This window comes from Mytilus edulis, chromosome 2 (genome assembly GCF_963676685.1).
Source record: "Mytilus edulis chromosome 2, xbMytEdul2.2, whole genome shotgun sequence".
NCBI classification, from domain to species: Eukaryota; Metazoa; Mollusca; class Bivalvia; order Mytilida; family Mytilidae; genus Mytilus; species Mytilus edulis.
In genome coordinates, this window is record NC_092345.1 from 78,388,956 (window position 1) to 78,403,880 (window position 14,925).

The 14,925-nt window shown below is 33.2% G+C and overlaps 1 protein-coding gene across 1 annotated transcript; it reads left to right on the forward strand.

Moving 5' to 3' along the window:
• The first annotated feature begins 1,226 nt into the window (after positions 1–1,226).
• On the forward strand, positions 1,227–6,337 carry LOC139513051 (peripheral myelin protein 22-like). The gene is made up of 4 exons (XM_071301162.1): positions 1,227–1,578; positions 3,097–3,246; positions 4,511–4,669; positions 5,695–6,337. The coding sequence occupies exons 1-4, from the start codon at positions 1,344–1,346 to the stop codon at positions 5,985–5,987; spliced, it is 837 nt and encodes a 278-aa protein (XP_071157263.1). The 5' UTR covers positions 1,227–1,343; the 3' UTR covers positions 5,988–6,337.
• The last annotated feature ends 8,588 nt before the right edge of the window (positions 6,338–14,925 follow it).

The following is a 14,925-nucleotide window of genomic DNA, read 5'->3' on the forward strand; positions in this document are numbered from 1 at the left end:
TCATATTTTTAGAATGTGCATTTGTTGCACTATATTGTTGGAAGACCAAAAAATATGTTGAACGTTGATGTTTAAAGTTATGTGACAAACAAAGTGTCCAGTGTTTATTGGAATATACCTCTTTTTAAGTTTTATAAACAAAGACAAATACATCAAAATTACTTGTAAAATAATGACGATTTGTAGAGCTTGAACAAAAGAGACAAAAACTAATTGATATTATGTTTTAATGACAATCAAATGTGCTTTGTAAATCTGTGTTGTATTGTAGCTACAAATAAATTCTTTTCGTGTCTTTTTGTCAATACTTAGATATCTACCCATCTTCACACGACTTGTCATATGCTTTCATGTGAACCATTGTAATTTTTTGGTTAGATATATCTCCGCAAAGGGTATATGAATAAAAAACGGATACTTCATATTTGATCATCAATATATCAAACAGTTCATATATATATACGCTACACAAAATGTAAACAAAAGCACAAAAAAATGTTAATTTATGTTAAACTTTGCTAAACTGCAAATACTTAAGTACCTCATAAAAACGTGAACATACTGGTACTATCTTAACGTAAACTTGTATAAAATGAAGACATATGCATGCTCGCCAAAATGATGTATATACTCAATTCGACAAAAAATGTAATATTTTAAGCTTTGCATATAACTAAATGTATTTATAAAGACAAGCTGCATTCCTACCGTTTATTTACATTTCCGTATATATCATGTGTATTCCTGTGTTCTACTTTTCATGCGTCAGAATCATATAGAAGTATTAGTAAAATTCCAATTTCAACTGATTTCACCTTAATTCTTTCATTCCAGTACGTCAAACAGTACCGAATTCAGGGGGTTCGGGAGTTTGAATACCTTCTATTTAACGATCAATGCATTTTAATTGGGGCATATAGTTGGAAACCACCTTCTTTATCCAGTATTGGGAACCCCCTTTGAAAAATGACTGGCTCCGCCACTGTGACATGCAATACATTTAATAACGATTCTGTATTGTTTTATTCTACGCAATCGGCAAGTTCTTTAACAAATTAGATCTCACAATTGACAAATGCAATAGGCTCGCGATATTTTTAAATATAAACACTCTGTCTCATGTTCCATTCCAATATACCAACACAATTCTATATTTGATTTTAATCAATATAGTGGTTGTTAATTTCGACAAAATAATGACTGATTGGATTTCAATAGTCATGTAGCTAACGTAAACAAACCTTCAACCAGGAAGATTTAAACATATATAGCAGTAATTGCGCACTGCTTATATTTTCTAAGTAATGATTTGAAAATTAATATGAACGTATTTGACTTTAAGAATGACAATTGCAAGCGCCCTGTGCCACGGAATAGACAACTTTGTCGAATGTTCAATAGCCGTGCGGATAGCTTTTTTTCTGATACCTGTGGCAGTTGTCCTTCAAGCATTTGGAGTTGGAACAGCGGCATGGTCAAATTCAGATTCTTCGCGTCAAGGTCTTTGGACTTATTGTTATGACGAAAGAGAATTTTCGTGCTGTGAAAGTATTTATGATAAAATAGAAGATACACCAGGTTTGTACGTAATTGTATCTACCCAGTTTTACCAATTATTCATTTTAAAAATACATCTGTTCTTTAAAAAACACATTTCTCTTTTGGGCACCAGTTATTTATTTCAGCAAGTCTAACACATAATTACACATTTATGTTGACATTGTTATGTAAAATTTATAGAATGCTGAATTATTTGAAACACGAAGGTTTGAATTGTCTATTCCTAAGGATACAAATAATATAATTAAAAATATCAGGATTTTTTTTCTTTCAAAACTGTTGTTGTTGGTGGAAAATTTCTGTTATTTCGTTGTTTTCGTTGTTTTTCCGGATGTGTTGACTCTCAATCGATTTATGACTTTCGAACAGCGGTATACTATGTTGCCTTTATATATATGGTACGTACGTAAATGTTTTTGATCATATTTGTTCAAATTATTATATGCAAAGTGGCCGCCACTTGAAAGTGAAAAAATGTATGCCTTTATAATTGATTCGCCAATTACATTTCCGTTCTTGGTTACACATATCAGATTATAAGATGCATTTTTGAATACATTTTCAATTAAATTATGAGATTGACTAATTATTTTTTCCTCATTCTTATTTGCCAAATAAGTCATGTCTCCTCGTCTGTGCATACTATGTTTACCCAAACTATAATCCGTTTATAGCTGCAATAATATGGGTCTTACTCAATAGGTTGCTACAGATGTGATTATCATAATTATGGGTGCATAAATGAAGCACCACTTAGAAAATTAAGTTACAGGAATTTCCTATAGGTTAAGAAGTAAACTTAGGTTCCTTGTCTTAAACAGCTGTCGTAGGAAAATTTGCTTTGCAGAGAGTAAAATTGTCATTACTTTGCCTTTGGAAAAGCAAAAATAAAACACCTCTTCAGTACCTCCAAATACTTGTCGATTTTATTGAATTAAGTTCGGAGTTGTTCGGAACTCGACAGAAAAGTGATCATTATAGATAAACGACTCTGTCTATTCAGCCACAGAGAAATCCTTTTATTTTCCAATTCAAAGGAACAAACCGTTCTTTATTTACTTGAAAGACAAGTATATTAAAAATGAGGATTAAAGAAATGATTTAAGTTTTTTGGCCACAATAATAACCTAGAATAACCTTGTAGATTTAACAGCTACTATAGAAATAGGGAATTCTGGATTACTTATTCATCATCATATAAGGTATGAGTACCAATGAGACAACTCTCAATCCAAGTCACAATGTATGAAAGTTAACAATTATTGGTCAAAGTAAGGCAGTCTTGGCTCACACCTGACAGCAAGGTATAAAGAGCCATCAAATCACCAGTGTAACTCAATGCAAACTAAAACCGACTGTTTATCTATATAGAACACGAAACACAAGAAACACTAAATGAATGATATCAACAAACCACAACCACTGAATACCATGTACATTATAATATAATATACATTATAAAATCTATTCAGCTTAATTTGTAATTTCATTTGTGGTACTTCCTTAACATTTCATTTCAATTTAATTTTTTTACAGTTTGGTTGATTTCAACACAAGTGTTTCAATGTATTTCATGTTGCATGGCTTTGATTACCATGATAATGTTTGTACTGTTAACATGTGTTACAAAAACAATGCAGAATAGTAAAGTCAGTTATACCACCATAGTATTTTGTACGATGACAGGTAGGTGTATTTAAGTTGAGACTTTTGTTTTACAAATGCACCTTATTCCGATGTTTATATATCCTGTATAAAAAATCAACCATTTCCACAATGCTGAAACCTAACGTTATATACCCTTTCAAAAATGATTATTCAATTAAACCAATTGTTGAAATCAAACTCAAACTTGTTTGACACACATGCCTTGAAAATACCTGTTTAAACTTTCCACCAGATTTAGAAATGCAAACTTACCAAAACAGAAATATCCCCTCTTCATCTCTTGAGCTTCATACAGATATTGAAATGCAGACTAGATTATTTTTGTTCTGGTAAAAAAACCCATCGACGAATATTAATCCGAGCATCGTACCACGATTAGGAACCAAGAAAACGTAACAAGAAGATGGAGATATGCATTAAAAATATATGTTTTGAAGTCTTCCATAATATTGCTTTTTGGTAGTAAGTTATTACGTACATGTATTTATGGTAAATCATTGCCGGATCCAGGGGGGGGGGGGGGGGGGTCCGGGGGTTGGAACCCCCCTTTTTTTGCCGATCAATGCATTTGAATGGGAGCATATACTTTGAACCCCCCTTTACACTGGGTTGGAAACCCCCCATTTTTAAAATGGCTGGATCCGCGCCTGTAAATTAACATGAAGCATACTAATCTATTATAAAATACAAAGGAATACATTATTATTATAAGAACAAAGACGATGAACCAATAAAAAACGCACAGAACTCGACATGTTAGCATAAGTTTGAGTGTAAAAGTATAACAGCTATGCCGAACTCTGAGGTAAACCAAACGAAGAGAAGTTTCTAAAAACTGATAAGATAACACGTTTGATTTTATCTGGGAACAGTATATCTAACGTCAATAGAATTGTCTCTTATTTGATCAACCAACGGAACGAACGGAAAACATGAGTCTTATTCTTGACTTGGTATAGGTATTTCTAGTACAATATCAGCATTCAAAACTGTACTTCGAACGGATCTCATTCGTTGGAAGCGATGATGGTTACTACGAATAGCACAAAAAAGACCAAACAATACACAGGTTGAATTGAATTTCGAATCTGTAGAATCAATAAAAAAAAATTAATGACACATATTATGGAAAATATTGCCGTATGTATAGCAGAACGGCGAGACAAGGACACAACAATAACATACTAAAATATTCTTCAATCTTGAGACCACAAATTTCCTAAATATATACCCAGAATGATGAATTAGTGTATTGACTTAATTGTGTTTCATTATTTTGTAGGATTTTGTTTGATGATAAGTGTAAGTATTTATGGTGATAATTACCGGGATTCACACTGGTTGGACGATCATCAGCTGTCTGGTTCCTTTATAGTTGTTCTCATTGCTTTCTTTTTGTACTCTGTAGTTGCAGTTATTTTATTGGTTACCGAATGTCAAGGTATGTTTGATTATTTAAAATATATGCATAAATGTTTGATTCCAAGTATTTTTTTGAGAAACTCGTTATAATTCCTCACGAAGACGACATATTGGAAAAAAAAAGAATGCGTCTAGTAAAACAAATCGTTGTGTATGAAGATGTAACAATTAAAATTCAAACAGTTGAAAAAAAACCTCCAAGATAAACTTCTAAGACCTAAAAATGGATAGAGTGTGATCCTCCACTGAGATAAAAAAAAATTGTAAATAGTGTCATCGAGTCACCCTAATAAGACTTCATCATTCTTGTCCATCGAATTAAATTGAACACGCGTCTTTACTTTGTTTTCTACGAGTAAAATAGTTCAACCTCGCATTGGTTAAAGCTGTTTTCACAAAATATATGATCACAATTTTGTGTATTTATTTCATTTTTAATCTTTAATTCGAAAATGTAATGTAATCTTGGTGGCAATATACAAAGTACCATCAAAGGCTAGCTGCATTCTCCCAGACCATTGGTTGTAAAACTGTAGTCATGTATGTAGTACGATCAAGACGAAGGGTGACATTCGTGAAAATCCTGGTTATTTTTAGGTTTCGAATTGGTTCATCTCTAGGATTGCGTTTAATTTTGAGGACTGTTTGGTCGTGATTATGTCTCTCTATCTTTCAAATATGTTCTCTTGGTATTTTTTGGGGTGTGCATCGTGCCAAATTGCGCTATAGACTAGGTTTGGCCACAGCACCAAAATTATTGCACTAATCAAGTCAAAACTGTAAGAGTCTGTTGTTCTAATATCCATGTTATTTCCATGATTTTGACTTTAAAAAAAAAGCAAAAATATATTTTCCCTCATTATTTATGCACTGACAAAAGTGTCAACGTTTTTATTTTGTAATATACATCTAAAAATGAAGACATTTAATCAATGCGTAATATGTTACAACTGGAACAAAATTGGAAGTAAAAATTTTGATCATTGAAAGACTTTCTGACTAAATAAGTATTACTGAAATACATATGATTTACCTACTTTTCAGATCGACCTTCTTCCAGGGTATATCCAAATTCAAATGAAACAAGACAAGCACCTGTTCAACCTTCAGCTCCGCCTTTGCCAGTGATCCCACCTACCTCAGCTACCAATCAAAACTTATCTACAGACCAAAACGAATGTATAGTCTGCATGGAAAGACCAAAGCAAACTATTTTTCTGGACTGTGGACATATTGCTTGTTGTGATATATGTTCAAATACATTGATGTCTAGTGAAAGAAAATGTCCAACATGCAGAACGTTCATTCGAGAAAGCAGACGCTATTATAACGCATGAACAGATGTTTTTTTTCTTGAATTATGGAACCGAAAGAAACAAGACAAATCATTGTGAAATTATTACAATGCTTCAATAAATAACCGAAATATATTTTTTAAAGTATATAGTAAAATGTGTATATTGGAATATTATAAATTTTATCATGCAAGGCACCAAAGCAAACAAAAGAAGGTAAAAATCATAATTGAAGGGCAACAACTCTAATAGCGAGGTGTTGGACGATTTCCTCGTTGATCTTGTCTTGCTTATTATTCAGTCTTTAGTTCTACTAACGTGTATTAGCAAAATTTAACTTGTCAGTATATCTTGCCTTGTTGTTAATTTAGTGATTTAAAGTGTCAATTTATCTTGTTATTTTTATCACGCAAGGCATCAACACCAAAAAAAGGTAGATAAAGGCAACAGTAGTATACCACTGTTCGAAATTCATAAATCGATTGAGAAAAAAACAAATCCGGTTTACAAACTTAAACTGAGGGAAACACATCAAATATAAGAGAAGAACTACGACACAACAGGAACACAACATTAAAATGTAACACAGAAACGAACTATAATATAACGATGGCCATTTTCCTGACTTGGTACAGAGCATTTTAATAAAAATAATGGTGGGTTGAACCTGGTTTTGTGGCATGCCAAACCTTTTGCTTTTATGGCAATGTTAAATATAACATTAAAATGACAACATGAAATGACAGGACTACAATACAAATAAAAGGAACAACATATAGGACAGAGAAACACTCGAATAATAGCTAACAAAAGGTACCGGGTCTAAAATTTAATACGCCAGACGCGCGCCTCGTCAACACAAGACTAACCATTGAGGCCCAGAGAAAAAAGTTCGAAAGCCAAAACAGGTACAAAGCCGAAGAGCACTGATGACCCAAAGTTCCCAAAAGTTGTTAATCATCAATAAACAAGTTGAAGGACAACAACTTCAAAAAGAAGTTGTCAGACGATTTCCTCGTTGATCTGGTTTTGCTGATCATTTAGTGTTTAGTTTTTCTCTACCTTTTTCAGTTTGTGCTTAAACTCAGAAGAGGTTAAAATCAAATCCTCATTTAAGGGCATTCACTCCTTAAAAGGATGGCAATCTACCAAATCAGCAAAATTTATTTTGTCAGTATATCTTGCCTTGTTGATCAGTTTCATGATTTAAAGTGTCTATTTTATCTATTGTCATTTTTATCATGCAAGGCATCAACGCCACAAAAATGGTAAAAATCATCATCAAAGGGCACTAACTCCAATAAGGAGTTGTCAGACAGTTTACTCCTTGGTGACTTAATTGTTAATCTTGTCTTGTTGAACGTTTTTGCTTCTTCAAGATTGTATCTAATATCACAATTTTTAAGATATAAGGCAAAACTTGTATTTTACCCCTGTTTTCTATGTTAGCCATGTCAAGCATTTTGGTTGGCAGGCAGAGTCACCAAAGAACTTGAAACAGTTACCCCAATGATCATTGTGGCCAAGTTTGGTTAAATTGGTTCAGTAGTTTCAGAGAAGATTTTTGAAAAAGTTAACAGACGATGGTGCAGCAGGATGCCAAGTGATGAAAAAAGCTTGTTTGGCCCTTGGGTCCAGGTGAGCTAATAAAATGGGTTAATATGTTCTTTTTCAGGGCAATAACTCCTATAAGGAATGAATTGAAAAACTCCATACTTAAGACTTGCTTTGTGCTGAGCATTTTTGCTTTTCAAAATTTTTCTTTATCTGTACTGTTTTCAAGATAACAACTAAAAATTGAGAAATTCATAAAAAATCTTTGTTTAATTGACCGGAACAAAAACACAAACTTTATACCATAAGGATCATTCGCTTAATGTTTGGCTGATCTATGTTCAGTTGTTTTGTAGAAGAAGGTCTTTGAAAAAGTTTACAATGATGAGATGTGCCAAGTAATTGCCATTATAGCTTTAGTTTTTTTTAGATATGAGCCAAGAACTGCAGCCATGTTGCTTGACTAACAGGATTAAAAACACAAACTTTAAACTAGATAACATAAGGCCAAATAAAAATATATGTGTGGTTCGAGTAACCCTACCGTCCCTACTTTTTCGGCTTAAAAATAGCCTACCCTAAAGAATTTAAGATTTTATTGTCATTTTTCATTAAGCACTGTTAAAGTCAGAATATTGCTCCCATAGACTCAATGTAAAAAAAACCAACATAAAATTAAAAACAAATCCCTACCTAACTAACTTTTTTTCAGATGTAACTGGAACCACACATACTTTTTTATTTGGCCTAAGGATATTCACCCCAAGTTTGGTTGGAATTGGTTCATTTGTTTCAAGAGAATATCTTTGAAAAGTTTATACAAAATTGAACATCAGACTACATAGACACCAAGTGATTGATGGCAATATCTAACTTGGCTCTTTTGGCCAGGTGACATAAACCTATAGAGGCTCTCACCTTGGTCTATGTGCATATTCAATGGACACAGATAAATTCATGACAAAATGGTGTTTTGGTGATGGTAATGTGTTTGTAGATCTTTCTTTACTGAACATTCGTGTTGCTACAATTATCTCTATCTATAATGAACTTGGCCCGGTAATTACAGTGGAAAATATTTCTTAAAAATTTACAAAAATTAACAAAAATTTATGAAAATTGTTTACAATTGACTATAAAGGGCAATAACTCCTTAAGGGGTCAATTGACAATTTTGGTCATGTTGACTTATATATTTGTAGATCTTATTTTGCTGAACATTATTGCTGTTTACAGTTTATCTCTATCTATAAGCAAAGAGCAGATTGCTCTGAGGGATATACGATTGCCGTTGTTTCATTGACACATGTAGCTAGATAATATTATTTTCAAAACTAATTCAACTGCACATGTAAAATAGTTACAAAATAGCCAATCCCGGATAAAAGTGTATGAACAATGTAATTAGGCCTATTGTGTTTTATTTTTGTAGTTGGTATAACATGTATAAATCTTTTCAGTCCCAATTTGCAGTGTTGTTCATTTGTTTTGGACATTTCTATATAAAATGCAGCATGTCAGGCCAAATATCTCGGCGTTTACACCTTTGCATATGGCCATAAACCTGACGTCAACTCGAGAAGCTAATCAAAGTGCTGGATAGCACCTCTGGAAAGTTTGCAACTGTAGCTGCGTATTATTCCAAAAAGGTTATAGACGTGTATTATTTCAAAAATGTATTTCATCACAGCTTGGATGTTTTAAACTAAACCATTGTCTCGTCAGTAATTATCAAAAATATTTTTTTTCATGTTTGTCATAAAAAGTTTTGATATTTTCTATTGCAACCTAAAACTGTAGATCTAAAATATTGAAATATACAGAAAGCTCTGTTAATTTCTTTTCAAGTACCCATGCCATGTCAACATCAAGGGCCTGTGAATTAGAATTTTTCAATTGGTTTAGATCCTTCATATTTGTTTTTAGTAAATTAACACGTAAGTTTTTTTGTTTGATAAGTGCTCCACATATTTCCTATCGGGGCCTTTTATAGCTTTCTACATGTATATGGTACAAATATTTCTCATTATTGACGACCATATGGTGGCCTATAGTTATTAATACATTTTCCTCCTTTGAACTCTTTTGGATAGCATTGGTTCTTTGCAAAAAATACCGCATCCTTTTTTATAAACAAGACAGTAACAGTAACTTAAATCAATACAACTGTAATGAAAGTGAATTTATATTAAAGGCTTTTATCAAAAATTGGGAACGTGTCCGTGGGACACAAATGATGCCCTCGCTAGAATTAATGTTATAAAGGGTCACAACTCAAGAACTGTAAATGTGACGCTACCAAAATGTGAACTCAAGATCTGAGTTATGGGGTAATAAGCATTGTATATACATTCTAATTACACAGTATTGCGCAATAGATTTGTAAGATCTTGCCATTTGTTTTGTGTCAGAAACCTATATATTAAGTCAAAAATTTGATCGCAATCCAAATGCAGAGCTATATCAAGCTCGAATGTTGTGTCCATACTTGCCCCAACTGTTCAGGGTCTCGACCTCTGCGGTCGTATAAAGATGTGACAAGAAGAGCATCTGGTTCCATTTGTAACAAGGCACAACCCTAGAGCAGTTAAAATTGACTCCACCAAAATTCAAACTTGATCTTTGTTTTATTGTTAAAAATATTACAATGTATAAGTTTTATAACATTTGGTTGAGCGAACTAAAGTTAGATAACTGAAACGAAAATAGTCAGCAATTTTTTACATATGTAAAGGGGCATAACTCTAAAATGGTATAACTATCGCCACCAAAATTCAAACTTGATCAGTGTTTGTGGTAATGAGCATTGTGTATAAGATTCATAGCATTTGGTTAAGACAAACTAAAGTTAGAGAACAGAAACTAAAATTTCCAGCATCTTTCCTATTTGTAAAGTAGCATAAAACGCTAGAATGGTAAAAGTGACGCAACTAAAATTCAAACTTGACTTGTGAATTGTGGTTATAATCATTGCGTATAAAGTTTCATGCAATTTGGTTCAGGCAAACTAAAGTACGAGAACAGAAACGAATTTTGGGATGCACGGAGTTACAATGTACATGTACATACAAGTAAGGGAAGGAGGTACATACTTACAGCAGAACAAGGATAAAACTCAATGCGGTGGGAGCATAACAACAGCAGTATGACCACAGGAATAAAAAGTTTATAATCACTAGATTCATAGAGTGCTTACTGTATAACCTGTAACACATTTTAGTTGCTGTTGTGAAATTAAGCATTGTCTTATGAGTAAATAACATTTGAGAATTTTTGTTTTAAGCCATTCATTTGATATATTACGGTAATCATTGCCTCTATGTTTGGATGACAAAGCAATTGAAATCTATTTATATAGGGAATGGTATGCCTTTAGTTAAAACTTTTCCAGATGCACAGGTTTGTCTGTCATCTATCTAAATTTTGAGGTGAAATTGATGCAGCCATTTTAGCCAAAGGGTACACACCATGAACCTTATATCATTTCTACAGAACTTGTCTTGATACCCTGAGCTATAATATTCGGAGAAGTAGATGCTAACTCGGTTGCTTTTAATACAGATGCTGTATGATACAAATTTACAATGATACACCAGAAGTGGTATAATGTAAATTATTGGAAGAAGACTGAAGAAGAACTGACGTTGGGTCAAAGTTTTTCTGCTGTAAGTTTGATCCACTTGAGCATGCTGAACGAGTAAAGTTCCTTATATCCACATTGGAATGTGAAACAATTAGTAATTAAATAACGGAATTAAGTTTTCAAATGATTTTTGGCATCAAAATTTTCCGATCGATGTTTTGACAAAAACAATGCATTTTTTTTAATTTTTTTTAATCAAAGCGAGTATTAACATTTACTCGTCCTTGGCGTGAGACGTTAGACATATTATATAATTATCGAGTATTTTATATTCTTTCACCTGTGTTTTGTTTAAACAAACCGTTATCACTTTTCAATTATCCGACGGCTTGGTCAAAATGTCAACTTGTTCTCGCATTTTTATCAGTCATTCCCGATTCTTTCGATACACTCGGAATTTTACCACGTTTACGTACGTACATACAATAAACAGGTAAAAGTAGAGCGGGAAAATGTTCATTCATTAAATATTCATGAACGAATGAAAACGTAATCTCGCGTAGATTTCTTGTGATTTTCTCTTCAGCGCATGGCAGATCCGCGAAGTAGTGTTTGTGATACTCATTTTAAAAAATGAAGTTAAATTCATCTGAATCGTCGGTGAACATTCATTTCTTTTTTATTCAAGCTGTAATCTTTTCATTCAAAACAGTAGTTACTCAAAATTTAAAAAGAATCTTCCAAGAATCAGAACTCAAAAACTAGTACTACATCATCTCGGAGCAGAATATATTGCGATAATCTGTCAACCGGAAGTTTGAGGCCGACGCCTAAGGAAAGTAGCAATAGCAAGATATATAGCAAACTTTCCAAAAATTGATGTCGATTGAGTGACCCTGAACAAAAATGTATAGATGTACCGATTCAATTCAATAGTCTGTGCTATCAATTCCAAGTTTACTTATAACAGCAGTCACTGAGACTCAGAGTGGATCAGAGTGAGAAAAGGTATTTCACTTCGTATCTTATCACCTATTTTTCTAGGAGGAACCCCATTCTTAACTCTTTAAATATTTAATTTCCTTTGGGTCAGTGATTATGACTCCTTTCCGTACACATTTATCGGTTTAAATTGCGATCGTTTTTAATGTAATACACTTTATTCAAAGAACGAGCTAATACTCGACGTATTGTTTTGATTCAGAATTCACGGAAGTAACTTCCGGAAGGGAGACCATGCGCGTAGCTACGTTTACGTCAAAACGCCCGGGCGTACACTTGGATTTTGAAAATAAAACAAATAATCGACATAGAATAAGAAAAACTGGTGAAAAGCACATCAGCCTTGTGCTTCTTTTTTCAATGGATTGTAATTTTGAATAAAAAGGACTAATTTTACTCAAATAGATCATTTAATATATTTGGTCGAATCTTTTGTAAAAGTCTGAATCTACTATGAATTCTACGTACTTTTCTTATATTTAAAGCCATTCACTATCTGCTCAAATTCGATATGATGTTTGTATTTTTGTCGAGCCTGTGATTTATGTCCTAAAAGCGAGATAAAGCGGCGTCAATATTTAGGTTCCGAATGTGGATAAATTCTTTTGAATGACTCTCCGTGAAATTTTACGAAAGTTGGACTGAAACTGTTTATGATCAAAAGAGTATCCAGAGCAATATAATAATGCAATTATAGCTTTATTTTTCCTGAATTTTAAGGACAAAATGTATTTCTTTCTGCAATTAATAAGTGGTCGCAGTTTAGGCTTACATTTTTTTATTTCTCAATTACATTAACTACTTGTCGAACCTTTATTGAATTTATGAAAATGCCGAAGAAGCTTTTTCTATGACTAATGTTTAAAGCTAAAATTTTGAAAACATTTTTTTTCGTTCATTTTTCTGTTCTTTTCTGATAGACAGATAGCCGGACTCTTCTTTACGCAATTAATTGTTTTACATGCTCAATTTATAAACCTTCATAGGTTGTCGTGAAATATTCCAGAACAAGAACAAAATATCAAAAGAAAATTTTAGATTTTTTTTTAAATCCTTTTAAAGAAATGATAAATTGATTCACTTTTTGTGGGAAGAAATCCTAGGTGTTCCAGAATTTTTTTTATATTGCACCTCTTAGAAATATTTTTTTTCGTGTTCATTAAAAGGTGCTTTTGTCGATTGTATGCTCACTCACGGCACCCTTTAAACTTTTTTAACAGTAATATTGGTTTGGACGTTTTCTCTAAAACCAATGACCATTACGATAGCTTCCAGTTTAACACGATGAATAAGCTATATATTTGTTTAGGGGCCAGCTGAAGGACGCCTCCGGGTGCGAGAATTTCTCCTTGCATTGAAGACTTCTGCTGTTGTCTGCTCTATGGTCGGGTTGTTGTCTCTTTGGCACATTCCCCATTTCCATTCTCAATTTTAACATATTACAAAATTTAACCAAAACAAATAAACCATTTAGATTAAAAAGTATGTTGCTATCAATGATTTTTTACTGACATGAATCATTATGGTATCTCATTCTCGATAGCTTTCGGGGGCTTCGTCCCTTTCGAACCCACTACCAGCAGGTGCTTTAACATTGAGCTGTTAGCCCCCTCCTATCCCTCGCCAAGGTTCGGGCGTACACGTAAAAATGACCCAGCTACGCCACTGGAGACAACTCGAAACGATAATATGGAAGACTCCATTTCGCCTGAAGGGGTGTTCTACGATGTGGACCATATTTATTTTAATTTAAATGATGCATATGATTTAAAATTATGCAACAGCAACCTTCAATAGCAGACATACATAGAAAAGATCCCATGAGTTAAACATTAATTAATTGAGTGGGGAATCCAGAGCAACCATTCAATCGAAAACCCCTTGAAGTCAAGAAAACTATACGCATGCGGATAATTTCCTAAACAAACCCTGGAGCAAGAACGTATATTATATGTTTATTAAACAGGTCGAGAACTCTAGATTTTCTGACGTCAGAATATATTTGCATATATATATATATAGTAATTTCCAAAACACAAGGCCAATATGGCCTTGAAAAACCAGGGCCGTAACTAGCTTCTTTTAATATTGAGGCAAAATATACAACATTTTGGCGAGGGGTCTGGGGGCTGCTCAAAGAGCCCAGACACTCTGAGAAAAATTACGCAAAATCGTGTATTCTAAACGTTTCCAGGACTCTTTCTTACATTGAAACGCAATTAATTTTTAGCTATTTCTTTCGACAATATTCTTGTCTCAAAGCAAAAACATAGATTCATTGTAATTTAAGGCTTTTAGGTTTTACGGGGACAACATTAAAAGTAGACCGATATGTAGGATAAAGCAAAAACCGAAATTCTCATTATCATTATGTCTGTCTGCTCTTGTCTTGTATTGTGCTCAGTAATTCAGACTTTGGTGATTTTTTTGTGACTAGATTTAAATATAGTGACAGTGCAGTGTTATACAGTTAAAGTACTAGTACTGCTTAAGTCGACACTAAGGACCATCTTGACCTTGTTTTACGGTATTAATGATCCATCAACTATCAAGATGAAGGACAGGAAAAAAACTTTGGCCATTGGTCATTTGTATTTTTTCTATGCATTGACTTTGTGTGAGATAAGGTCCTGTGCACGTGACGTTTACTCCATATTCTTTTATTTTGAGTTGAAGGGTCACGTGTTCATGCAAGTTTAACCCTTCAATGTAAAAGGTCATATGGCAATACATTGACGTTTTTTTAAAGATGATTTGATACCGGGAAATTGGTGGTCTTACTTTAATCTAAACCATGTCAGTTACCTAGTTTTATCTAAAAAAAAAAAGGGCCAGTTTTGT

What these genes read in the sequence shown, in the direction of transcription:
- LOC139513051 (XM_071301162.1), top strand. Translation starts at nt 1,344, where the DNA reads ATGACAATTGCAAGCGCCCTGTGCCACGGAATAGACAACTTTGTCGAA. An exon ending in AGTATTTTGTACGATGACAG is followed by an intron (nt 3,247 to 4,510) that starts GTAGGTGTATTT and finishes ATTATTTTGTAG; the next exon opens with GATTTTGTTTGATGATAAGT. An exon ending in ATTGGTTACCGAATGTCAAG is followed by an intron (nt 4,670 to 5,694) that starts GTATGTTTGATT and finishes CCTACTTTTCAG; the next exon opens with ATCGACCTTCTTCCAGGGTA.